The sequence below is a fragment of the Neomonachus schauinslandi genome, chromosome 7 (genome assembly GCF_002201575.2).
Source record: "Neomonachus schauinslandi chromosome 7, ASM220157v2, whole genome shotgun sequence".
Classification (NCBI taxonomy): Eukaryota; Metazoa; Chordata; class Mammalia; order Carnivora; family Phocidae; genus Neomonachus; species Neomonachus schauinslandi.
The window spans coordinates 72,069,839-72,097,567 of record NC_058409.1 but is presented as its reverse complement, the minus strand read 5'-3'; the positions used below and the strand labels follow the sequence as shown (position 1 = coordinate 72,097,567).

Below are 27,729 nucleotides of genomic sequence, written 5' to 3'. Positions count from 1 at the left end.
GTTATAAAAAGAAGGCTCTCCCTATCCCATCTACAGCTTTCTCCTTCTTTGCTTATGAAGAGAAGCACCTGGTACCCCTCTGAAAATATACATTTCCACATCCACAAGAGCAGACAAACCTATTCCTCACCAAGCCACTGCCTCTATGTTATCTTGTTTCATCAGGTGTCACTGAAGCATTGGCAAAAGAGACTGGCATTCACTTTAAATATTAAAATTCTAGATGGTTTATAAGGCAAACTCTCAACTACCCTTCTTGGTTACTAACTACCCAGGAATGGAGATCTGAGTTAACCAGACTCTGAAAGTAAGACAGAATGAAGAGTAGTTTGTTTTTCATCTCCAATAAAGAAAAGCTGTGTGAGAATTCTAAACACGCATAACTACATTTAGTTTCATAACCTGCAGACTGACAAGCTTTGTATATGAACTCCAAGGTCAGTACCTCGTCGACTTCCTTAACAGAGCTGAGGTCGAGCTCAGGTTCTGGCTTCCGGCTGCCCAGCGAAGCTGAAAGAGCCTCCAGTGCTTGATCGCTCATTGTGTCCTGCTAAAAAGGAAAAATTTTGTGCATTAAAAAAGAGAACATCTCCTCAGCCTGAACAATCTAGCCACTACTTCGTGAAATCCCAATTTCAAGTTTAGGAGTCGTGGATTAGGGAAGGACTTTTGGAAGGCAATTTTATCTGAAACCTAGCAAGAGAGAGAAAGAGAAAAGAAGTTACCAGTGAGAGAAACTGGGGCTGAGACACTTCTAGAGTGTCTTACACGGTGTGTACCCTCACAGGCACCCTTCACCCCTTATTTATCAAGCTATAACTATAATAATATTATTATGAAATACTTGTATCAAAAGAAAAGCTGCAAGAAGTAAATGTTCACTTTTCTGGTGTTTTTTTTAAAAAATGTGTCTCTAAAAATAATTTCTGACAACCCTGTCCCTCAGCAAACTAGCTAAGCCCAGGAAGCTGGGAAACCTGGAGTGGCCCCGGCAGCCTTCTCTGAAGGCACAATGGCTGATGGCTGTAGGAACTCCTACTCTCAGGGTGTGGTGCTCTCTCTGCTGCGCTGAGTCCACCAGATAAAAATAAACTATGCCCTCCAGGAAGGGAGAGGCAGAGCGGATCCAACAGACACTGCTCCCCTGCAGGATCTGCACTGTCTACAGATGGAGCCTGTTTTCTCATCCAGCCTAGAGCTGCAGGACCACCGTGCAAGCTTTGTGACGATTAAGTGATCATGGTTCAGAGAAGTGAACAGAAGCAGCTAGGAGAACATCCCACTAGTGACTCACAGGTCAAACTCCATTAAAAAAATCAGGGTGACGATTTACATACATTCTGACGATTTAAATTTTTTGGTGTCTTGTCTTTTTGTGTTTTTTAATGGTGAGAGACTCTTGTTTCACAACCAAGAAAACTGTGCTGAAATCATGAACCGCATTTGTAGAAACACAGAAGGCCTGCCTGGAGATAATCAACAGAACCCTGACTGGATTCACTAGTCCACACAAGCTCCTCATCAGAATAATGCTCTACTGGGATTATCCTGAATCAGCTAGATCAGGCTCAGGGAAGCTACTGCTGTCAGATGGACCGCAGTTATCTTCCAAGAAATTATTATTTATACCTCCTCCACCTTTCTTTTCTTCTCTTGGGGTGAAGCAGCACTTTTGATTACCGTGGCTGGCTGAGCTTTTAAAACCTTTTCTGTGGATTTCTGAAAGGCAAAGCACAAATGATTAGACTTATAGGGGAAAGAAGGGCCATTGTGAGAACCAGAACTAAAAAGAAGTTGTTTTAAAGTTTTACATGGTTTCTAACAAGCTCCCCGCCCCCGCCCCCGCCCCCGCAATATCCCCCCTGGTTATTTTGAAAACAATACCTCTTCCTTAGTTTTCTTTCCACCAGGGGTAGGAGAAGTGCAGGTGAAGTCAGACGACAAAGCATCTATGGCATCACTGGGCCCCATGGGTTTCTAAAGAAACAGGCACCACGATGGGGAACACATGAGAGTCATTCAAGTTAAGGATCACAATATAAACTCGGCAAATGAAGAAGGACTTGACATTCCTTTACTACCAAATGAAGTACGTTATCAAGTAACTCAGATGAAAGCCTATGTTTGGAAGGGAATGGCTGCTCACTCTTACTAGTTTCCCGTTTCCCTCTTTTAAATGGATTCCATGTTAGGATATTCTCATTCTATTTTTATTAACATTTATTTTACCCTACAACTTTCTTGGCTCCACTCCTATTCCCTTCAAAAAAAACTACGTAGGAAACCATGAGCACTGAAACAACCCCCATGTCCATCCCTTCCTCGGAACAGATGAAAACTTAATCTGATTTAGAGATGAGCCAAAGACACAATATAGAGAATCATGCCCTATCCCCCAACTCAAGATTTTTTTTTAAGATTTATTTATTTGAGAGGGAGAGGCAGAGTGAACCCAAGTGAGGGGAGGGCTAGAGGGAGAGAGAGAATCTCAAGCAGACTCCCTGCTGAGCACAGAGCCTGATGTGGGGCTCGATCTCATGACCCTGAGATCATGACCTGAGCCGAAACCAAGAGTTGGACACTTAACTGACTGAGCCACCCAGGCGCCCCCCACAACTAAAGATTTTAAAAAAAGGTTACCTTGGATCTTAGAAGACATTTATGTAAACTCACCGAAGAGTCTGGAGGAGGCTCTGTGATACCTTCTTGTTTCTGAAACAAACATTAATTTGATCATGTTGAGAGCCCAAAATTAATTTTTACAATTGGCAAAGTGTACTGCTCAGCAAGTGTTATGGGTTGAATTGTGTCTTCCCAAAAGTCATATCGTTGGAAGTCCTAAACCCCTAGTACTCCAGCATATGACTGTATTTGGAGACTGGGCCTTTCAAGGGGTAATTTAGGTTAAATGAGGACATTAAGATGGGCACTGCTGTCCTTATAGAAGTGGGGAAATGCGGACCCAGAGATGCAGAGGGAAGATGGTCATGTACGAACCAAGGAGGGAGGCCTCAGCTCCCCGCCCCCACACACCCACGCTGCCCACACCCATTCCAGTCTTCTAGCCTCCCGGACTATAGGACAATGTATTTCTGTGGTTCAAGCCACCCAGTCTGTGGACTGAGTCATGGCAGCCCTAGCAAACAGACATACTGGGAATAACAATTTCACATGCCCCATTATATTTTCTAAATTTAAAAAATGTGAATATATTGTTGGGATAAAGATGATGTTCCAAAAAGCAAACGGTAAAGTAAAAGTAAATGATTATTTAACTTACTGCCAAAAGTTCCCTGTATTTTGGAGGAAGCGTGACTTCTCTTTTACCTAATTCCTCTATGTAGGTAGAAGTCATTGGATCCTTGAATAAAAACCACACACAGGGATATTATATAATTAATTAGTTGAGAACGTTATAAGCATATTCGGCAACCAAAGTACTGTTCCCATTAGCAGCTTATGGAGCTACTGAAATGAAATGTAAACCATTAAAAAGCCAACGTTTTACACAACAATGAAATGCTAAGTTTATACAACACTTTATTTAATTAGCTTAATCCATATGTAATACTAGAAAATATTCAAACCACTATTTTAGAATCTTATATTAAAATATATTTTATTTTAAAATGTTTTTCATTGTCTATTTCCAATACATACAAAAGTGCAGTTAATAAAAAAATTCTCTATAACCTAATACCCAAGTCTTTCAGATGTAATGTCTAAGAAAAAAAGGATCAGCTAATGTATCCTGTTTAACCCTCTACAATCTCATTCATCTTCCTTGTTGGCCAGAGACAGTCACCATCCAGAACTTTATTATATCTATTGACTTAAAACTGAGCACATTTTAAAACAATTATTCCCTATGTAGGTATCCACAAACAGTATACAGCATTACTTTGCATATTTTTCCTTTTTTTATTGAAAAAATATAGAATGCTTTATCAATTTGCGTGTCATCCTTGCAGAGGGGCCATGCTAATCTTCTCTGTGTCGTTCCAGTTTTAGCATATGTGCTGCTATGGAGCAGCACTTTGCATACTTTCAAATGTTATATAAATGGCATCATATTCTAGATATCATTCTGCATTTCTATTCAAAATTATGTTTTTGTAATGTATCCATGTTGATACATGAATAATTCATTTTAGCCACTATGAAGTGTTCCATTACGTTATCTTGTCTGCTATTGATCAAAATCCTTTCCCAATGTTCCATCTGTTCTTGTAACTTCTGGTACACATGGGCAAGGCTCCCTCCAGGGAACCTCTCGAGATGGAACTGCCAGCTGAAGGGTAAGCACACCTTCAATATCCACAAGCGCTACATGAGCTGTCAGACTTCTGCACTTGGGCCAATCTGATGAGTGTGCAATGTTCTCTATATCTTACTATCATTTCTCTACTTACTAGAGAATTTTATTGATTTATTAGCCAAACAAGTTTTCTATTTTTCTACTGGGTTGTCTTTTTCATTCAAAAATTCTTCATAAATTCTAGAAACAAATCCTTTGTCATGTCTGTTGCAAGTATTTTTCCTCCAGTCTATGGCATGTCTTTTTAATCTTTTTAATATCAAGGGACATGCAATCTTTTTGCTTTTTAGGAGTTAGGAATGGGGATGAGCTGAGGGTGTAAATTTCTAGAAGTTGAAATAAGGTCAAGTCATAGGATGGGAAGTATCTGAAAATCAAAAGAAGTTCAAGTCCAATAAACTTAAATCTCAAGGACAGAAGAATCTTTGTGACCTGATAAGGTGTATCCCAGCGCCAGTCACAACATGGACAATCAATCAATGTTTGCTGAACCAATGTAATAGTATAGTTGCCACAGGACAAACCATTTCCATTCCCAACACTAACTTTTAGTTGCTATTATTGATAGTGACACCATTCTGCTTCTCTTCAAGCCATAGAACATTAGGTATTTGGTGCCTCATGACCATAAACTTATTTGCTTTCCTACCCATTAAGTATGCATCTTTACAGATATCAAAATCACATACTGAAATTTCAGGTCCAGTATACACTGTGTTATCTTCTTCAGTTTCTTCAGATCCTCCTAGGGTGTCTACTAAGTCATCCAAAGCAGAGTCCATGTCTGACTAGAAAAGAAAGAGAGCAGGTATTTAAATGTTATTTGTAATACATATTTCACTTCTGATTTTTTTAACTAAAAAAAAAAAAAACAGAAACAAGAAAAAAAAATTCTGTACAGACAAACACCAAACATCAAAAGTTCTTCAAACATCAAAATAGTTAAAATCTGGTCTCTAATAGACTTTATTACATAAGGTCCCAGAGTACACATTCTAGGTTGGAAGGACAGAAAGCCATGTTCAAGTAAGAATCACAACTTCAGGGGTGCCTGGGTGGCTCAGTTGGTTGGGTGTCTGACTCTTGATTTTGGCTCAGGTTTTGATCTCAGGGTTATGGGATCAAGCCCTGCATAAGGCTCCACCCTGGGCGGGAAGCCTGCTTAAGATTCTCTCTCCCCCTCTCCCTCTGCCCCTCACCCCCTTAAAAAAAAAAATCACAACGTCAGTAAATCTAATGGCATTAACTACATGAACAAATGGATGGTTTGTTAAACCTGCCAGTCCAATGTAATGACAGTTTAAAAAAAAAAAATGATCATGTTACTGTATGCAATAGGAGAAATAGCTTGGTATTTATCGCTTATCAGTAATTTTCCTACTTATCAGTTTTTTGAGTTACATATTGACAAAGAACTCCAACAAAATCTCTATATAGCACCTCTTCCAAATAGAGTATTTCAAAAATGGATTGCCTGTGTTCTTTCATTCATTTGTGGTTTTTTGTTCCCTTGCTTGCCCGAAGATGTTTACAAAGCAAATTACCTGACAGGAATGTTAAGCTTGCAAGAAGTGACAATTTACTCTGTCGATATGGACTTTAATCAGTATAATGAATGAAAGAGTGCCTCCATCCTATCTCTGAGGTTAAAAATGATTCAGTGTGAAGAGTATGCTGCATTTAAAAGGGAAAACAAAAATTCTGGGGAAGACCCTTTATTTACTTTATTTAACTAAGATTAAAAATGATTAATTTTTTTCCCTTCAACTACCATATTCCCACTACAATTTTAGGAACTCACCTAATCATGTCATACAATTTGGGACCTCTTAGCTTTAGACCCATTCATTTGAGAATTTCAGAATGAGGAAGTGCCTTATACTCTTTAGTGACACCTCTGGCTAAAGAAGTTATATTTCCAAGAGAGAAACTGGAATGTAAACTCCACAGGATGTAACGAGTTTTCAGAACAGAGGGTTACAATATAAAATGTTACAAACATAACCGGAAAAAAAAAAAAAAAATCACACTTTTAGCTTATGGCGATAATTCACTAAAAAGGTCTTTACGTTAATCCCACCTCATATGGTTTGCCCTTGAAAAAAATCAGATCAAGAATAACTATAGAGACCATGAATAAATAAACATCTGATGTAGAAATGCACTGCTATCATCATACCTTTCCAGATGGTTTACCCGGTTTGGATTCAACTGGTACAGCCGATGTTAATGATTTCTTTTCTTTTTTCTGGTGAGGTTTTAGAAAGATATAAAAACTCCTTCTCACATATCTTTATTCAATAATTCAACAAATTCAAATTGAATGATTAAATAATCCAATAAAATTCAATGATATTACATATTTAAAAATGAGTTCATTAAAATATTAATAGCATTGATCATATACTGAACACCTGTTCTGAGCCAGGTAACATGTCGTATGCATTCTATCCTCTATCAGGACAGCGTAAATAACATTAATTTCATTTAGTGATAAGGATAGCAAGACTCAGAGAGGTTAAGTAATTTTTCCCAGGTCACACAGTAAAGGAAAGACCAAGGCTTGAATCTAGAACTGCATCTCTTTCTTTGTGGCTCTTGGTTGCCTCCCCCCAGGATCCACAGTCAGTCTGCAGCGCTCAGGACTTTTTTTTCTCTAAGCGGCCACTTCTCCCTGTTGCTCTTTCAATCTCTGCCTGCACACAGTAAGACCTCCACACTGCCGGCTTTAGCATTTCATCATCCACTCCTTTCTTAATCTCCCTACAATGAAATTTCCTTCCCAGCACTGTTTCAGTGGCTCTTTCAAAGACTGCCAACAACCCTCCGATCTGCAATCTCCATGCCTCCCCCAGACAGAATTGTCTCTGAAGTCTGACCTCAGTAAGCACCCCTCTCGTAATCATCCCAGTCCTCCCCTGGCATCTGTGCCGTCTGGTCTCTGCCATCTCTTCTGCTTTGCCCCCAGGCCTACCCACTGCGCATGTTTCTGCCCAGCACTGGGGGTCCTAAGTGGAATCATTTTCTGGGGCCAGGGCTGAGCGCTTGCGGGGACCAGCAGGAACTAGACGGGTGAAGGGGTCAGGCTGAAAACAACAGGACACTATCGCACATGGAGGTCTCTGAAACACAGGCAGCAGAGCGTGGGGGTGAAGAGCACACCAGCTCCCAGGTGCTGGCCGCATGAGTCATCCAGCAGGTCACCTCTTCTGTAGCTCAGTATCGTCATGTGTGACAGGGACTGCACCTACCTCGGGGCCTTGTGAGGACTGGATAAACTCAGCTAGTGAAGTGTGGAAGCCAGTGTTTGGTACATGCTAAGCACCACCTGGGTACTTGTTGTCTGATTAAGTGCTAAATAAGTGATGACTGCAACTGTTAAAAACACCGTGGGGGCCAGCAGGGTGAGAGGCTGAGTCTGGGCAACTGAATCCACTTCCAGGATTCAACCACAACCTTATGCAGATATCCATCCATATTTGTTCTCCCCTCCTCCCTACCCACTCCCCCAGCCTTCTGCTCACTCTCTCCATTCTCCTGTAGTTCAAAACAACATTCATTCCAATTGCCTCTCTACACACCTCTCTCCAACATTCCAAATCAGCCTATCCAAACTCAGACCACTTTTCACGCTCAACCTTCTGACTCTGTCCACCAGTAGTGGTAACCAGGGACCAGCTCGAAATTTAGGGAGGCGCTCACTCTCAGCATTTGAATGGGCCCTGTGCTTGCAGGAACCTGACAGCAATCCCCCTGCCTCACCTTAGGGTTACCTACCCTAGTTCATCCAGACCCTGACGCCCCAGGTTATCTCAGAGTTGATGTGACCATTGCCCACCGCAGGCAATCATTTTCTAAAACTCAAAGATTGGGCGCCTGGGTGGCTCAGTTGGTTAAGTGACTGCCTTCGGCTCAGGTCATGATCCTGGAGTCCCTGGATCGAGTCCCGCATCGGGCTCCCTGCTCGGCGGGGAGTCTGCTTCTCCCTCTCCCACTCCCCCTGCTTGTGTTCCCTCTCTCGCTGTGTCTTTCTCTGTCAAATAAATAAATAAAATCTTAAAAAAAAAAAAGAATAATAATTAAAAAATAAATAAATAAATAATTAAAAAAAAAAATAAAACTCAAAGATTTTCCCTCGGCAATGCCTCCTGCATTTCTCCCCACTATCTCATTCTATCCTAGCTCTAAGTTACACTAAATTAAGACTCGTCAGGACTAGGGCACAGTCCTTGACCAGGCTTCCGATCTCTGTTCCCGTATCATCCACCCACTGCCTGGACCCGTCTTTCTGGTCTTACATTCCCACCGCTCACCCTCCCGGTGCCCCACCCATGGTCGAATGTGCTTTGTACCCAGAACACATCTCACACTTTTCCACTCTGGTGCATTTGCAAGCCTGCAATCCTAGCTATCCTTCACGCCCAACTCAAATTGGATCTACTCAGAGTGCCATGGATTCCTGCAAACTGACAGAATCCCTTGGTTCCTCAACTCAACAACTCCTTATAGGGGCCTGTCTTAATCTGCCTTGGAATGCAGTCCCTGGAGACTCCATCTTCTTCCCACTCCTGGACGGGGTAGCCTGCAGCTAGGGAGTCCTGCGGTCACACCACAGTGCTTTAAATGTGGTACGTACCCCATCCCCGACTCCCCAAAAGGAAGATCTGATCAATCCCATTTTATGGGAGACAAATCAGAGGCAAACAAAAGTGAAATGCTTTGCCCCAAGTTCGAGCGCAGGTCAATGCACTCCAGACTTCCACATAAGCCTCTTATTTTACTGTTTAGCTTTCACTTTTTCCCTGGCTACTTTATACCTAGCACAAAATTTCAGAATGATTACATTTTTAAGTCTTTTCGAACAAATCTAATCCTGTCTTAAATCTATCCATTTTTCAAGCCATTTCATCTAAGTACCCCTCATCAACACCACACAGTAACGTGTATCCCCAGAGTGGGAACAGGGGTGCGAGTCTTAAGGTCATATTCAAGTGGTCTGCTGGAAGAAAACACATTTTTTTAAAATTTGAGTATTTTCATTTAAACGTTAAGTTTTGCTATCACTCCAAACAATATCTGCATTAGTTTGGACACAAACTAATGTGCCTCTTCCTTTTCAAGATCTGAGAAGAACTGATCTTTCCAGGAGAGGTGCCGTACTTTTATACTATGACTTTTCTCACAATCTAGCCTGCAGGGGAATAACTTTCCCATTTTGAAAAGCAGGAAAACAGATAAATACATGTGACTTTTAAAAAAAAAGTTTCATTTCCATCTTCTTCTTTTCTTATTCCAGAGAGATAGGTAGCATTTCTAGGGAGACATGGCCTCTAAACCGATAACTGACTCTGCATTGCTATGGGTAGAAACAGTAGACTACTTCCCATCTTACATTTCCAGGCTAGTATCTGAAAGAGCTCCTCAAGTGATCTAAAGAAGACTCGCCCATCATTAGTCAGAGGGACACACATCCTCTCTCTCCTGGGAGGGCTGGAACGTCTCCTTCAAAAATTTCCCCCATCAACTCATGGAGACGTCCGGACTGTTGGGGACTTACTCATATCAAGATAGATGCTGTCCATGGTGAAAGCTGAGAGAAGTGCTTGTTCAAATATAGCAATTTTATTTGCTTTATTTCAAACCTATAAATCTTGAAAGCAGGATCTGAGTCAACTCACATTTTAATTTTCTTGGTACTGACACCACGCCTTATACATGGCAGGTGTTCAATAAGTATTTATTGAATATATGAATTTTTTTTTTAAAGATTTTATTTATTTATTTGAGAGAGAGAGTGAGAGAGAGCATGAGAGGGGAGAGCGTCAGAGGGAGAAGCAGACCCCCCGCTGAGCAGGGAGCCCGATGCGGGACTCAATCCCGGGACTCCAGGATCATGACCTGAGCCGAAGGCAGTCGCTTAACCAACTGAGCCACCCAGGCGCCCTGAATATGTGAATTCTTAAATCAGTTTTGCTATCCTGCTCATTCTATATCCTTTAGATACGTGCTCTTCTTCATTAAATTTCACATAAGAACAGTGTTCGGTTTTCCCAAACACCGGTTATTTGAGTGTGGCAGCACCACAACCCCAAATGGTCCCTGAGAAGCAGACATAAAGCCCAGGGGTCTGGAAGGGGTCTTCAGCAAGCATGCATTTCTCACGGAACCGACCCTAGAGGCGGCAAGGCCCGCGTACACTCTATGCCCGCCTGTGTGCGCTCACCTGTTTAGCAGGGGTGGCAGATGCTGCAGCTCCCCCAGCAACGACACCCTCCCCGCCAGCAGAAACTGCATCCTGTGATTTAGTCTAAAGGTGGGGAAAAAAGATGAACAGAACTAAGTATCTTTGAATGACTGTTTTCAAGATCATGCATTGCAAGTATCACTACCGAGCCAGTTCACCACCACGGACATCTTGCAGAGGAAGGGGTACCAGCTCCTACTGCACATGATACAACCCTGGGCAGTGCATGAGGCTGGACTCCAGAGCTGACAGGGTCCGTGCAGCTGCACAGAGAGTCCAGCGGGCCAGCTAGGGGCCGCGATGAACTGGACTACATACACCAGGTATAAAGCTCGAGTCAATTGTTGCCGTATAACCTGCTTTTTCCGGAGGAGCTAGAAATTTGGATTTTGTATGAAACACTAGGACTTTAATTGTTGGCAGCTCACTAAAAATAATTTCAATACTATTGTAAGCCAAACAAAATAGACTTGAAACACATAAATGGCTGCATACAACTGGTGGGCCAGAAACATGTAACCTCTTCTTTCAAGTCCATTGTTAAGCAGGCCTACTGGACGTCTTCCAAGAGCTCTTGATGGAAGAGTTCTTCTCATAAATGTTTATTCTTCTAATAGGTGACCTCCATTAGCTGTGCAAATATGGAATCTATTTCTGGCTCTATAAATTCATCTCTCCTACAACAAAATTTTCAACACCTCTTTCAGACTGCCATGTAAAGAGCAGATCATGCAGATCATGTGTGGTCCTACAGCCCTGAGGAGAGGGGTCCAGGAGGCAAGCTCTATCCCAAGCTTCCTGCCTATGAGACACCAGAGACGGCTGCCTTGCAGTCATGACTGGGCATTGCTGGGCAGCAGAGGCTGGACCAAAAGTCCCCACAACCCATCTGATGTACTTCTTGACCTTTTCACAGGGCCAAGTTTCCAAAAAGCTATTTGCAAAACCAGCAAAATGATAGCCCCAAACCATTACAATACAGAGTACATTCAGCATAGTTCCACAGATTCAACAACACATGTCCATGTAGATGGAGGACCTGCATCTTATTCCCTATTTGATGGTAGTGTTTTCTTATCAATCTGACTTATTTACCTTTGGTTTTGTTGATTTCTCTGACGTCAGCTGCTCACTTGATCTGGACACCGCTTTTTCCTTATGAACATGCTTGCTTTCTGTATCTGATGCATGCTTGGGTAGGCTCTTCGGCTGAAACACACATACACACCACACTGTTTACAAGATGACAAACACCAATGCTTTTCTCTGTGTGATGCCAAGTGTTCCTAACAGTTGTGTTCTATGTAGTTTTGAATTGTACTAATCTCAATTCATGTGACATCAATGTGATTACTTTGAGGTACAAAATTTGAAATACACATCCCTCCTTCCCATTAGTAAACTGCAAATCCTACTACTGCCACATGGTGGTGCCATTATAGCCAGAAAAACAAACACAAATGACAGTTCAAAATTCCATCCCTCACACACACACACAAGGCTTCACCCATCATCAAGTCCTAAGGATGATCGCTTACCTCTTTGTGTTCCTTTGGCTTTACTTCTCGGGTTTTTTTCTCATGAACCACAGATGGCTGTCAATTTCAAAAGATAAAATCTCAATTACATCGGAGACCTTTCTTTTATTTTTTTCCAAATAGGCTCAAGAACAAAAATCCCAATTAGACCCTTCTGCCCCTCTTGGGAAAGGCCCACTTAGAGAAATACACATGTGCTACCTGTCAAGAGTTACCCTCCCAACAGACTGATAATGACAAGAATAAGAGTAATGAAAAATTTAGTATTTCATTTAGAAAGATTTTTCAACTAGGTATGTATCTCTAACTCACTGGCTGTGTTTTACAATTCATACAGATCATTTGGTAACTGCAGTTCTAATCACAGAGAGGTCACATGAGCACTGTGACCTCTGAATTTGTTGATAGGGAATCCCACTCTAGAAGTTCTTTTAAAAATCTCCCTTCATAGGAGATGAACACTGTAATTTAATGATTTACAGTCTTTTCGGTATTACAACTAGAGAAGGAGGTAACCCCAGAAACCCAATTCTCTTGAGTTTGGGCAGTCAAAACATTTCAATATGGAGTAGTGGACAAGTTCCAGCTTGCTGGTGAATTCCTGCTCTACAGTGGGGCTATGGAATTATCATCCCGAGGGGATGGGAACCCAGAGGTCCTACATAAAATCAGATAAGCCTTACCTTCTACCCAGATGACCTCACCTTTGCCTCCATTTCAAGTACATCTCTGTGCTTTCCCGCATCAAACCTTGCGCTCTTATCTGAGTGCTTAAGCATGCTCGCTTAAAAGAAGTAATGTGTAGCATCTTATGAAGGAGAAACATTTGCCCTAACTGCAGACACCCTGGGGTCCATCTCCACATGGATACAGACTGGCTGTCAATCTAGATGGCCATGAGTCAGGAAGCCATTCCCAAGGGAAAGTCAGAGCTGTCTCCTGAGAACCTGATAACCAGTTCCACAAGCTGAGATACGACTGTTAATAAGATAAACCTGCGGGCCTCTTGGGAAAGACTCATCTGTAAGTCATCTAGGTGCTGAGTTCAGAAGACACATGTACTCTGGATGTCCCATCTTTTTAAAAGTAACTGTACGCTCATTGCCCTTTGTCCTTTCTCCTTTGTTCCTGCTGTTTGTTAACAGTTACTTCACCTCTAACAAAAATCTAGATTTGAACAAAATGCCTTCTGAAACATACTGTTCTCAGGTATAAAATACATTCATTTTTACAATATATGTACTTATTATAACTAATCACTTATGCTCTGTATAATGTTTAAAAAGGTAATCCAAAATTAATTAAATTAGCTGACAAAAATTCCTTTTCCCATTCAGTAGCACCAACAGAGGGAATTGGCTATTCATTGTTATTACTAAGAATCCAAGTAACTCACTAGTTGACTTAAATCACTTACCTTAGTTGACTGTGACTTCTTCTCAGGTTCTGTTTTTGCAGCCTAAACTCATAAAAATACAGAAAGGGGAGAGGGAAGGAATTAAGGAAGAAAGGAAAAATAGACATAGTTTACAAGGTTTAACATAGATTTTCTTCAACTAAGAAAGCTCAGGGGAGAGGACTTTGATGTAAATATAAACTTTATGAGTTAAGTTTACTATACTTTGCTTGGCATTTTAACTCTTTAGTAAACATTTAAGCACTCGGATATTCTACTCTTACCTTCAGACAGCAGTTTACATCTTACTTTTGTTATGTGTATCAAAGATACTTAAACATTTATTACTATGAACATTGTAGCTAATATATAAGCAAAATGAAATACAAATCCTCATCCTTCAAAGGCAATGACATATCTCTGAGTGAAATACCATGCGTTTCTGGCTGCCAGTGTGAAACAATGGGATGGTGACAGAGCCAAGAGCTGTAGAAAGCAGTGACATTTAGTTTTAGTGCCAGAGTATCAGCGATGGGTCACTAAGGCCTACCAGAAAGTCTGTGATGGGTGAGAGAGTTACGGAAGATCTGGAACTGCCATTTTTAGTGTGTGCTGAGCAGCTGAAGTGGCTGTTAGCAAACAGAAACATCCCCTAGTACGATGAACCACATCACCTGTTTTTTGTGTCTTTTCTTGTTAGGAGAATGCTGTTGTTCCGTCTGTTTGCTGATTGGAACAGCCTAATACAAGAGCAAAGCCCCAAGTGTGATTTTATTTTATCTGACAATCAAATAGGTAACCTGTATCATAGGGCTAAACGTTTCTATCAAATACCCTTCCGCTCAGCTACTGCATCTACTTCATGCATATGTACATAACTCCAAGAAGCTGCAGACACTAAAATTCTAAAGCCTCCAGCAAATATCCCAGTTTGGATTTACTTTTTTTCAGTGGTAAGAATCTGCAAGATTGCCATTAGGAAAACTAACTTCTGACCCCTCTCCTTCACCTTCACTGTGTACAGGCTGCTTGGGCCATTTTTTTTCCACCTTTATTTCTAACATTTGGTTACAAACAAATCAACAGTCACAAGTTGTGTCAAAAGTTTTCTGAAATTTTACAATTTTGTAAATAGTGCCCAGATTTTTATTGCACAATATAATCTAAATTTCTAGGAATACTTCAGAAGAGCTGGTTGTGTCCCGTGGTCCATAGTCTCTCATGGTTCGTCTCCCTCTCTGATTTTTTCCCCCTTCAGATTTCCCTCCCTTCCCCTATGGTCCTCGGTGCTATTGCTTGCGATGAGTACTGGGTGTTATACGTAACTAATGAAGCACTGAACACTACATCAAAAACTAATGATGCATTACACAGTGTCTAACTGATCATAATAAAAAAATGGAAAAAGAAAAGAAGAGCTGGTTGTGGGGCACCACTGACTCTTGATTTCAGCTCAGGTCATGATCTCAGGGTCCTGGGATCCACCCCCGCGTCAGGCTCTGCACTGAGCATGGAGCCTGCTTGAGACTTTTTCTCCCTCTCTCACTGCCCCACCCCTAGCTTGTACTTGCTCTCTATCAAAAAAAAAAAAAAAAAGAAAAAGAGAGAGAGAGAGAGCTGGTTGTGACTTAAGCCCTCTACTGGAGTATTTTACACAGTTTTACCCAACCAAAGATCATCTGTATCAAAAATACAATTCCTTAAGTACATACATGAATTCTCGGTACAGGCAAGATAATGAAAACTAGATTAAACATTTCTGAACTTTTCAAAGTAAAAGATTAAAAATTAGGCCTAATACTTCCCACCATTTCTTTCCCTTTTATCTATTTGCTGGTATTAACATAAACTCTTTTTTTTTATTCTATTATCTAAAAAGCCAACAGCAAATATCCTCTTAATTTATCATGACATGCGCTTCAGCCATGAAGATACATACGTTCCTCCCATAATGGACCCTCATTATACCAACACGTGCATTGTTTTGGGAAGGAAACAAAGTTCATAATCACAGAGATCTTTTCAGAGAAATGTTAAGTTTTGGATCCTTCCAAACTGGATCTTTGTTAATTAGTTTCTGTATCTGCTACTATGCTTTTCTGAGTTTATGCAAATGCAATTTATTAAATGATTAAGAAGGAAAATAAGCCAGCAGATATTGTAGTGGTTTGGATCTATTAATAGCTTCCACTCTGTAATTTGGTAATCAAGATTTTGCATGGAAAAACTCTAGAAAACAATCAAGAATTCACGCTCACACATGCAAGCAGCTTATAATGGCATATTTTTTATTAGTACTCGATAATACATTACCTAAATTTATTTTTACTGAAGGTAGTGGGGCTTAACATAATAGCGATGACAATAATAACCAATGCTTATTGATTACCTCTTAGTAACAGGGACTGTTCTAAACTTCACATGTGCCAACCCACTTGGTTCTCACGAGAATTCTGAGACAGGTATGATCATCATCATCATCATCATCATCCCCACTTCGTGGATGAGAAAATGAGGCACACAGAAGTCAAATTCCCCAAGGACACCCAGGGTGGAGCTGGGGTTTTTGCTCAATCACTGCGCTGCATTGCATTGTCTCTCCAGCACTAGTCAGCTCCTACTGGGCACCTGCTGGGGGACGGGCCCTATCTAATACCCTTACGTGTTTGTTTTCTTACACAGCCTTGTGAAATAGGTACTATTATCCAAACTGTACAAATAAGGAAACCAAAGCAAAGAGGAGTTTCCAAACACCATGGCTGGTAGGAAAGGAGATTCACAGCAGGCCATCTGGCTGCATGGTTCCCGCTATGTAGTCTTGCAGCAGTCACATCCTGAATAGAAATGATCTGACCTTCCATCTGAAGCACAGCAGTGTGACCACCAATTCTAATGTGCCAGGGCAAGAGAGACAGAACTTAGATCTAGACATACCACCCCGCTTCAGAGGTAGGTAGACTTTTATCTGAAAGATGTAGAACAAGACAAGGATTTGGTATAGGTGTGATCTTGAATTAATATTTTTCTAAAAGCTCAAACTATTTGAAGAAATATGCTCAAGTTCACAAAAATCTTCAAGAGAAGGCTAGTATAATTGTTATGACCCATACATCAGAAGCACATGAATCTAATTAATGAGAACAGTGTGACTGAAATCCACCCAGAAAAGACAGCTGACGCCAAAAGTGGTCCAGAGGCAGCCACTGGTAATATTTCGTCATCAAGACACTTAGTTTTGTCCCTCCCTCTTTTCTCCCACTTTCTTCTCTCTCTTCTCCCATCCTCCAGTTCTGTAGGACTGCCAGGAATTCTCATGACTAATGCTTAGCAATAGCTGAAGGGTTTGCTGACACTTGCTCTGGAAAACAGGACACCTTTGAAATAACAAGCATTGGTCCTTAAGCAGAGTCAGGGACAAAGGATTAGAGTCAGTCAATGGGTCAAATGAGAACCACAATAATAAAGAGGAAATCCTAGGTGTTGGCTCTCCTTTCTGTACTTTTCATGGACTCTGAATTCAATGATAATTTGTTTTTGGCTGATGCTTCTCCTATTGTCTTATGGTTATTTTAAGACTGAGATCAGATTTTTTTTTTTTTTACTATTTTAAGATTAAACTTGGTCTAAGTAAGTAGGGACAACTAACAGATGAATTAAGGATCAGGTCATGTATAGTCTGAAAACAAAAAATTCATGTAGAATACAAAATAACAATTTTAGATTAAAAACTTTTAAATCAAAATGAATGCTAAATGACATTTATAAGAGATGTGAACAGTGTATTTCAAGATATCTGCAATGTCCTTTAAAAACAGTTCAACATTAGACCATAGGATCTCTCAACAGCACGAAATTACAGTGCCAGTAGTAAATTACGGCATAGGATCCTACCGGGATAGCAAAGCAATACGGAACACAGAAAACAAATCATGTCAGTGATTTTAAACAAGGGCAACTTAATAACAGAGCTGGGTTAGCTCTTAAAAACACCCAGGAATACTGGCTCATAAAAATTAGTTGAGAGCATCTTGATAATATCCCTGCTTTAATTCTCCACCCAGAGTAGTCCCGAGAAACAGCCTGAGACATGGTAAGGAAGGGGGAGGGTTGAGGCAGCTTCTGGCCACTCTTCAGAACTAGGGTTTACTCCATGTGGCCACAACACTGGACAATATTCTTTTATTTTTTCTTCTCAGATTCCAAGAAATAATTATTAGAATAAATCCCAAATAGAGCTCAAAGATTTATCAATAAGACGTTCCCCTGTAGGACTAAAATTTCACAAAGAAACTTAAAATATCCAAAATAACAGTATCTGTGCGTCGTCACTTAGTGTAAACTTAGTGTAAACTTTTGCTTTCTTACATTTAAAGTGGCCAGAATAATAGAACCGTTTTAATAAGAAGTTAAGAATTCATATTCTTCACTAGATCCACAGAAATGCACCTAGATCATCTTATAATTAAAAAACTCCATCAAGTCTAGGACCAAAAAAAATCTCCGGATGACTACTCTTTTCTAGATACTCTGAAACAATGTAGAAGTGTACACCGGATATTTGAGGCAAATATTAAAAACAAAGGTAAATTTCCAAAGACCCTTCTAAATTAGGAAGAAAATGTTTCCTTCCATAATTTAAGCTTCTTAGGACACATAAATAATTTGTCCAGTAGTCTACATTTGTTTTGCTTTACAAAATAATCACTTAGAGGCATTCACCCAAGTACACCCATGAAGACCCTTCATACCTTCGCTTCCGTGGGATTCATACTGGCAGACTTGCTGGTGGAAGCAGAAGAAGCTGATGCCTAGAAAGTAAAGAAAGAGGAAGTCTGATTCTGGTTAACCTACAAATACTTTGTCTTTCGGCTCCTCTTAACCATACTTGTTCTTAACTCTACCTTGGTTTACCTCTTCTGGAGGACAACTCCCACAAAAGTCCAGTAGGTGATATTGCCCAGTGGGCAAAAGCCTTTATAACCAGACCAAATGGGTTCAAATTTTGAGTGTACTACTTATTAAATAATCTTGGGCCATTTTCTGATCTTTCGTTTCCCCTTTCTCAATTTTTCTTTAGTAGATAACCATCTTGTAAGTTTCTTACTACCTGGTACATAAGCGCTCAGTAAGTATTTTAATTATTGTCAGTAGTACTTTCCAAAGAACACAGTATTACTATCCAAATTGACAGAATTTTGTTCAAATGCAAGTCCTGCCAATTACTAGCTCTGTGACTTTCAGCCTTAGTTTCCCAGCTATATAAAATGAGGCCAACAACATTTCTTTCTCAGGATTTTAAGTATTATAGATAATAAAATGTCTGGCATACTGTAGGTGCTTATTAAGTTATCAATGCGTTATCCCTAAGACATCATACAAGACAGGAGCAGCGGGATGTAGTGCTGGAAAACACTCAGGAGGGTCACAATTGTCCTTTCAGTGTCACAGAAGGAAGAGAAGGTGGGAGTGGGATTGCAAAGGGGATACTGCTATATTATTTATCTCAGCCAGGCTCCTCCTGGAGGGCAAGACGTGATGAATAGTAATTGAAGTTTCAAGATACACCATTCCTAGGGATGCAAGGGGGCGAAGGAATTAGTCCCTGCAATCTAATCACCCACAAGCAGTGGGATGTGCATAGGGATACTTGCATGGTACTAACTACTGTCCTAGTACGTAACCTTCATTACCCTGGTTAGTAATAAATCAATCACTACCTTTGGGAATTCCAACCTAGGCTCATTTAAACCTCCTTAATACTTGAGTCTGTTAGGTTTTAGACCTTAGGGATTCTAGACGGCATAGGTGTCTTAAGTAACCGGCTGTCAGTAAACAGCTGCTGCCCTGCCAATAATACCCAGAGCCTGTCTCTGATGTCTGGCCCTGAGCCATTTCAGAGGCCAAGTCTCAGGACAGGATGAGCCCGTCCCAGCTGGTCCTCTAGCTCCCCCACCCCCACACACTACCACTCAAGGTGACTGTATGAACATACTATAACTCATGGCCCAGGAACAAAATCACCTTCCCCACAGACCTACTTAATGTAGAACATGTTGGTGCGATTAGTAAATTACAATTTACAGATAAAAAGCTCAAAGTTTTAGCATATTGATTTTAAATATTTAAAATAAAGATTTTATTTATTTATTTGAAAGAGAGAGAGACAGAGATAGCAACAGAGACAGCGAGAGAGAGCATGAGCAGGGAGAAGAGGGAGAAGCAGGCTCCCGCTGAGCAGGGAACCCGATGTGGGGCTCCATCCCAGGACCCTGGGATCATGACCTGAGCCGAAGGCAGACGCTTAACCCAATGAGCCACCCAGGTGCCCCAGTGTACTGATATTTCAAACAAACCATATGAACTTTATTCCGGAGCACCTGAGGCACCAATTGGGCACCCCCTCACTCCAAAATATACCAAACCTGGTCACTGTAGCAGGCATGGCGCTGTCTCTCTCACATGCACTTTGGGACAAAGAGCAAGAAGATGTACCAAGGTAGATTTTCCCATCAAATTAATGGACAAATAGATGGATATTCCTTTTTCCTTAAGATTTTTTTAATTTGTGAGAATTAACGTACCCATTTGCCACAGCCCATTCCTTCAGTGATTTCCCTCAATCATACAAAACCAAAGACCAAACACTCTACATAAAAGTGCTTTTTAGGGCTCTTGGATGGCTCAGTTGGTTATGTGTCTGACTCTTGGTTTCGGCTCAGGTCATGATCTCAGGGTCATGATTTCATAGGTCATGGGATCAGGCCCCCGTCAGCCTCTGAGCTCAGCATGGAGTCTGCTTGAGATTCTCTCCCTCTGCCCCTCCCTCCCTCTAAAATAAATAAATCTTTTCTTAAAAGTGCATTTAAGCTGCAAATCTTTAGGTAAACATTATTTCTAAACCTCTATGTTTATTAAAACATTCCTGAAGTCTTATAGCCTTGGGAGTTTCCAATCTGCCTTACTACTTTATTAAGCAATAGCTGGATGTGATCCTCAAATCCTACAGACTTTCCAAGTCCCCCCACCTAAGAACAGTAAAATCTACATGGATAGCCATCAATAAGCATGGAGAGGTAATTATGGGTATTTAGCGGAAGGCCCTGGCCACACCTATTCTCAGCATAGATCCCTCCATGGAAGTTCTATCCCATCACAAAGCCAACCAAGTATTTTGAAACTGAAATAGGAAAGCTACTTCATGGGATCTGAAAATAAGGAAAATAATCCCACCCTGTTGTGAACCCATTCAATTCCCAGTGAACTGTGATTTGTTCTATTTTATTCTATTTATAAAGACAATGAACTTTTCATATTCGTTATCTCTGGTGAGGGATTGAATACATTTTCATTTTAAATCTTCTGTATACTATTTGAATATCTAATCATGGGTGTGAATAACTGATAGTTAAAATTTTTTGAAGAGTTTATCCACAAAGCTTTGAATTGAAGAACTTTAAAGATAAACCTTTCAGAGGTTTTTAAGCATTTGGAGAAAGCGCTATCTCATGGAGGTTAAGTGCCCTGTCAAATTTTCCACAGTTCACTGGCTCCCCGAGTAGTTACTTACCCAGCACATAATTTGTGCCAGGTACTGTGTCAGGTGACAGGAACACAGTGGAGAAATTGCTAGACATGTTCCTGCCATTGTGGAACTTTCAGCCTCATCAGAGAGGCCATTAATAGAATAATCAATGCAATAATTACTTGTGGTAAGCACTATAAAGGAAAATCACAGACTCCCATGCAAACAGAGACCTGGCAACCAGAGTTAGTTCATGACACAGTCGGGACAGGTGATGCTGAGGAAGTGACGTGGAGATTAAAGGATGAGGGGGCATCACCCAGGCAAAGGCTGCGGATGAGGGGGAGGGAGTGCTCGGAGCTGTATGTGCCCGGGCTGGGACCTAGGCCACCTGACTTCTATGTCAGTGACTCTCTGCTGCAGGACCTACCACACGGGCAGTCTGGTTAACATCGAGGGGCAGACACTTTTAAAGCACAACCATCAGTGCTCATACATACCAAAATATCTCTGTGGGATTAGTGCTGTCCATCAGAGTAAAGTGCAGCTACAACAATACCTCCCTCTCAAATGACCCATGCAAATCTCTTCACATGCAGAGTATTATCAGTCATTTATAAACTTAAAGCATAAATCAGGGTAACAAAGAACAGAGAAAAAGTACATTATAATCATACTCCACCCACCCATTTGACAACTGCTATTTTAAAAGCAATGAGCTGGGGGCTGAGTATACACAATGAAGAAGACACCAGCTCTGCCTTGAAAGAGCTCAGAGTCTGGAAAGATAAACAACAGCAGGTTTATGTTACAAATGAAGTGCTCTAACAGAGGTGGAAAAGAATCCTATGTGACAGAACAAATGTTTGAGTTCTAAGCTTCAGGCCCACCTCAAATAAACTTGCTGTGTTGTGAAATTGCATTAAAATAAACCAATGCTGATGAGAGAGTAACTGCAACCTAGAAAAAAATATTTAATCCTGTACTTAATCAATATGACCTTATTCAACAACATCTCTTTAAATTTGTTTACTTGCTACAGTGAAAAATTTGGAAATTTACTATACTAAACGATTACAGATAGGAGGGGAAGATGTATGACCTTATTCAACAACATCTCTTTAAATTTGTTTACTTGCTACAGTGAAAAATGGAAATTTACTATAGTAAACGATTACAGATAGGAGGGGAAGATGGTATGCTTTTAAGACCCTTGGAAAATAGAAACCCCTTTCCTTCCAAATGTCCATCAACTGATGAATGGATAAAGAAGTGGTATATATACACAATGGAATATTACTCAGCCATCAAAACCATTTGCAACTACGTGGATGCAACTAAGGGTATTACATTAAGTGAAATAAGTCAGAGAAAGCCAAACACCATATGATTTCACCCATATGCAGAATTTAAGAAAGAAAATGGATGGATAAAAGGGGTAAAAAAAAAAAAAAGGGGGAAAACCAAAAAACAGACTCTAAACTAAAGAGAACAAACTGGGGGTTGCAGGGGGGGGGGGGGGGGGGATGGGTTAAATAGGTGATGGGTTTTAAGGAGGTCACTTGTGATGAGTACTATCTGCTACATGTAAGTGATGAATCATTAAATTCTACTCCTGAAACCAAAATTACACTATATGTTAACTAACTGGAATTTACATAAAAACTTGAAACAAACAAAAAAGAAACTCCTTCCCTTTTTCACATATATTTTGCAAAGGTCTCCCGAAGTCCAGCCTCTTAGCCTCTCACCCATTCTGGACGGATTAATCTTCTGGCATGACACTCTCAGGCACATCTAAAGGAGAACCAGTGGGGACTCCCGCTGCCCGCTGCATCACACAGAAGGCCCTTCTCTTGCCTTCCCTGACCCCTGTCCTCCAATCCCTCCCCATCTCCCAACGCAGAACAGCAGCTCCAGGCAGCCGGCCATCCCCTTCTCAGAGCACACCTCACTCATGGCTCCCTTTCTATTTTATTCACACCTGTGATACTGGTTGGTATGCTTCTCTTGGCAAAATACCCAAAGCCTACATACCCTTCCTTTCAGGTGTCTCTCGCTAGCTCCCAGCCCCAGCATTAGAACTTCCAGCATTCCAACCACCGCAAGCAGTCCCGATGGGCCTCCTCCGAGTCCACCTCCGGCACCTTACACCGTCAGGTAACCACGTTAACTGCCTCAGGAATTGCTCCTCCACGAGAGGGCGTCCCTTTAGAAGAGCAGTCTGTCGGCTACACTCACCTGCTGACCCCACTCTTACCCATGGCATGTTTCTGTCTATGGCTTCTCCTTGATTCTGTAGGGTGTCTAGTAAGGACCAACCTCAGCCATCATGTGGTGCTGGATGTGACCACAGAGGGTTGTGAGCCCACCCCCAGGCCCTGCTGGATGGGCTGGACTGGGAGAGTTAAGGGATCCCTTAGGAGGGTCTGGGTCCTAGAGGATTTGCTCATCCATTCCTCTGCCATTAAATCTGACGAAAAAAATTACTTCCTCAGCTCCTTAGTTCTCTGCCTACCACAAAAACAGAGTCCCCTCCCTTGCTTGGGGGTGACAGAAGCCTTTCAGTTCTCTGTAGGTGCTGCCAGCTGGCTTGAGGGAGTGAGTCCTCCTTACCTTCCCTCATGTCATTCGACCTCACCTTGCTCTTCCCAGCCCTGGCTGGCATGGTTCCAAGAGCGGGCCAGCAGAGGAGTCAACGGGTGCTCCTGAGCCCACCCCATCTTCCTGTCCCCACCCCTCCCATGCAGCATCCCCAGGTCCTCCCACCCACAGCACGAATCACCCTTCCCACATCCGGCGGCCTCTGCTATGGAGCATTACTAGAACACCTGCCACATGTACGCACATGCCTCTTCCACCTAATGACCCATCCACGGTTCCATATTGAATCCCTGACTGTCCTCTCCCTCCTGGCTGCTATGCCAGGGCGACTCCACGCTCTCTCCTCTGCCCTCTGAACCCGTTTCCTTCTGAAAGCCTCTTCCGATTGCTCCATTCTTCTATTTCAACCTCAGTCACAAGCCCTCTGCCTTCTCTCTCACACTGCTGTGCCCTCAGAAAGCTGACTTCTCCCAGGACTTTAACTACCATCCATTATGTGAACAATTCTCCATTCCTTTCCGGCAGCCCTACTTTATCACCAGACTACATTATTTTGCCTTAAAACGAGGACATCGAGAAAGACAGATGCGGGTTTAACTCCCTGCTCCAGCACTTACTAATCCGCATTAACCTCCTGTGGCCTCCATTCCCACAGCTGTAAAATGGGAGGAAAACCCCCTGCCTCTGAGTGGCTGCGAAGGCCACATGACATCATGTAGGGAACTCATCTGGCCCTGAATCACCTGGGTTCAGGCCCAGGGCCGCTTCCAGTCCTCATCACCATTCCGTCCTTGTCATTTCCATTGCCACCCACACTCCTGCTCTAATCACGTACCTCTCACACCTGGATTACATCAAGGCCCTCTAATAGTTTCCATGCCCTGTTCTCCCACCTCCTGACCTACCCCATTCTCTGGCTTCCATTTCTTTCTATGGCTATCTACTTTATCTGAAAAAATATGTACCATATTCTCACTGTGATGAAATAGTAAGCTCTCAACAGTTTCGCACTATGTCCTAGATTAAGTCCAATGTCTTCTACCTGAACTTTAGACTCATTATTTGGCCTAACCCACTTACTCCTCTATTTCTCTCACTATGACCCATGCCACATCTTCCCTCCAGCTAGGACGGTGTCCTTCCTGTCTCACAGGCAACTCATCAGGCAGCATAACTCACTGGTTAAGAGTGTGAGGGGCCTCTGGGCTCAAGAACGTCCGGTGGAATTTCAGCTGACAGTGAATTCATGAGCAACCTCAAGTAAGTTATGGTGCCTCAGTGTCCTCATCTGTGAAATGGGAATAGTAATAATTCTCACCCCATTCAGGTTAAGAATAAGTGAGTTAATGTATACGAACTAGTAATAACACTGTCTGGCAAGTGGTAAGCAATGGGCAAACGCTAGTTAGTATTACCACCACCATCACCGTCATGCTCCCTTCTCTGGGCCTCTCATCTTGCTATTCCTACTGCCTAGGAAGGCTTTTCTCTGCTCGGCCCCACCCATCCCTACCCTTGAAGATTTAGCTCAAGATACACCATGTGAATCTGCTTTAGCTCATATTACTTTCTCAACCCCTATATACGTTTGTACTTCTCACTTGGGCACTTCATCACATGCTGTGTTAGAGGGTTCCTGAGCTCATTTCTAAGTATATGTCACTTGTTATCAGTGAAGCTATAAAATGATCATGAGACAGGGGTCATTTCTGCTCCCCACAGTGTCTACCACAGTGCTAAGTATATAGTAGCAGAGAGGAGCTAAAAAAAATCACTGTTGAAGGGCGCCTGGCTGGCTCAGTCAGAAGAGCATGCAACCCTCGATCTCAGGTTGTGAATTCAAGCCCCACATTGCGGGTAGAGATTACTTAAATAAAACTTAGAAAAAAATCACCGTTGATTCCAATCTTTGTTTCCGTTTTCTAATCATCAATTAAAGTTTCATTTTAACAAAGATATAGGTTTTGTTTTTTTTTCTTTTTTTAAGATTTTATTTATTTATTTGACAGAGAGAGAGAGAGAGCGAGAGCAGGAACACAAGCAGGGAGAGTGGGAGAGGGAGAAGCAGTCTTCCTGCCGAGCAGGGAGCCCGATGTGGAACTCGATCCCAGGACCCTGGGATCATGACCTGAGCTGAAGGCAGACGCTTAACGACTGAGCTACCCAGGCGCCCAAGATATAGGTTTTGTTTTTAAAGACTTAACTTGTTTGAGAGAGAGAGTGAGCTTGAGCAAGAGCAGAGGCAGGGGCAGAAGGAAAGAATCTCAAGCAGACTCCCTGCTGAGCCCAACAGGAGGCTTAATCCCAGGACCCTGAGATCATGACCTGAGCCAAAATCAAGAACGGGACACAACCGACTGAGCCACCCTGGAGCCCCAAAGATATCGTTTAATACCTCTTTTTTTTTTTTAAGCTAAAATCAGGAACATAATTAATACATTAGAAAACTCAAGTTTCAGTCTTCTGGCTTCTCAGTGGCCTGACTCCACAAGCAAGCCCATTAAACCTGCTAAGCATCTCCTTTCCCATAATGGGAATACCATGCACCCTACAGAGTTATTGTGAGGGTCAAGTTAGATACCAAATATTAGGGCAATTTAGGCAAAACACAAAATAAATATTAAACCTTTTCTAAATTAAATGATTCTTAACTTTTAAAACTAGTTCTGCTAGATGTACATGAGAAAACCAAATCATTTGTTACTGAACCACAATAAGATTCTTATTTAATAACAATCTCAAATAATGAAAGAAAATGATGGATTTTTTTTTATAAATAAGTTCTTTCTTCATAGAACTTTTAAGACAGACCTGAACTTGAACTCCACAAGGTCAGGGGTCATACCTGTCTCAGCTGCTGCACGTCCCCAGAGCCTGGCAACAGTAGTTGCCTAACAAGTATTTGTTAAATAAATTATGAATTTGTGCATGAATAAATACAAGAGTATTATCTGATGGCTCAAAAGCAATCTTACATAAGTTTTACTCAATTATCAGAAATTTTATTCAAAGCACAAGTTAGAAAAACATAATTTAAACATCTAGTCATTTCCATCACCGCTGTCTTCAAAAGGGACTTGTACAACTTTAAAAAGCACATATATACACAAAAACATCCCTAAGCCACTTCCAATACAACATCTGGAACAAACAATGGGCAGCAGAAGAGGGGCTTTCTGAGGAAAGCAGGGACATTCCCAGAAATACCATTTATGGACCCAGGTTTACATTTTTCTTTCTGTAATGACCGATTATTCACTTCAGGAAGTGAATATTCCGAGGTTTAAGTTTGTCTATTGTTTGCCATGCTGTCACACCATGACATACATTCTTCCAAAGCCTTTAATTATTTAGCATAATAATGATGTTCTTAAGGAGGGCTTCAATACAGTCACCTAACAAAGAACATGTTTAATCGTAACCCAAAACATGATTCCAGTGAAACATAAACAATGAATCATCTAAGAATGAAGTGGAGCCATCTCTTTGGGGGAGAACACGCAGATCTACTTTGTGCCAGGAGATCTACTAAAGGCACCAACTTACACCCCAGCGTGTACATAATACGAGATAAGGTTGATTGTGATAGGATCTTAAGTACAAGGTGATGTTACAAGAGATGAGAAGAGGGAGACTACTTCTGAGACGTGTGTTTGGAAGATGGTTAGGAAAGGCTTCACAGAAGAGAATGAAACTATTATTTACTGTAGTGTCGTCAACAGGGAGGCAGGGACTATAGAATCTCCCATGTACCAGAAACGGTGACAGGTGCTTTGCATATCTGATGTCAGTGTATCTTCAAAAAAATCCTTGGAGGTAACCATTATTATCTGCATTTTATACATGAGGAAACTGAGGCTCAGAGAAGTAACTTATCTAAGATTTCACAGTTAAGAAGTAGCAGAGCTTGGATTTGAGCACAGATATGACAGCGATGCCCATGAATTTTGTTATAACAAGTGGACTCCCCTTTCTCCAAAAATTAAAATATTTGGATTTTCAAAAGAAAAAAAAAAAGAAAGAGAGAAGGAGGCTGAGACAGGACAGTCATTCCAGGCAAGCAAAACAGCCTGAGCAAGCCTCAGAGGTGGGAAGAGATACTCAGTC

General features: G+C 41.5%; 1 protein-coding gene and 1 non-coding gene across 6 annotated transcripts in view; both read right to left on the bottom strand.

Moving 5' to 3' along the window:
• Positions 1 to 27,729, bottom strand: part of CAST (calpastatin) — a 111,812-nt gene that overhangs the window by 34,243 nt on the left and 49,840 nt on the right. For 2 of the 5 annotated variants that reach the window (XM_044917027.1, XM_021701655.2), the window contains 13 exons: positions 18,245 to 18,304; positions 14,171 to 14,236; positions 13,518 to 13,559; positions 12,101 to 12,157; positions 11,658 to 11,771; positions 10,542 to 10,625; positions 6,498 to 6,566; positions 5,008 to 5,106; positions 3,281 to 3,361; positions 2,674 to 2,712; positions 1,885 to 1,977; positions 1,630 to 1,719; positions 446 to 550 (listed from right to left, as the gene is read on the bottom strand). In XM_044917027.1, the coding sequence (XP_044772962.1) occupies positions 446 to 550; positions 1,630 to 1,719; positions 1,885 to 1,977; positions 2,674 to 2,712; positions 3,281 to 3,361; positions 5,008 to 5,106; positions 6,498 to 6,566; positions 10,542 to 10,625; positions 11,658 to 11,771; positions 12,101 to 12,157; positions 13,518 to 13,559; positions 14,171 to 14,236; positions 18,245 to 18,304 (999 nt within the window). Of the gene's footprint in view, positions 1 to 445; positions 551 to 1,629; positions 1,720 to 1,884; positions 1,978 to 2,673; positions 2,713 to 3,280; positions 3,362 to 5,007; positions 5,107 to 6,497; positions 6,567 to 10,541; positions 10,626 to 11,657; positions 11,772 to 12,100; positions 12,158 to 13,517; positions 13,560 to 14,170; positions 14,237 to 18,244; positions 18,305 to 27,729 lie in introns of those variants that run through there. The other 3 variants (XM_044917028.1, XM_044917029.1, XM_021701668.2) reach the window with 2 other exon arrangements.
• Positions 3,929 to 4,036, bottom strand: LOC123325347. Its single transcript, XR_006540366.1, has one exon. It is a non-coding gene; the product is annotated as a U6 spliceosomal RNA (small nuclear RNA).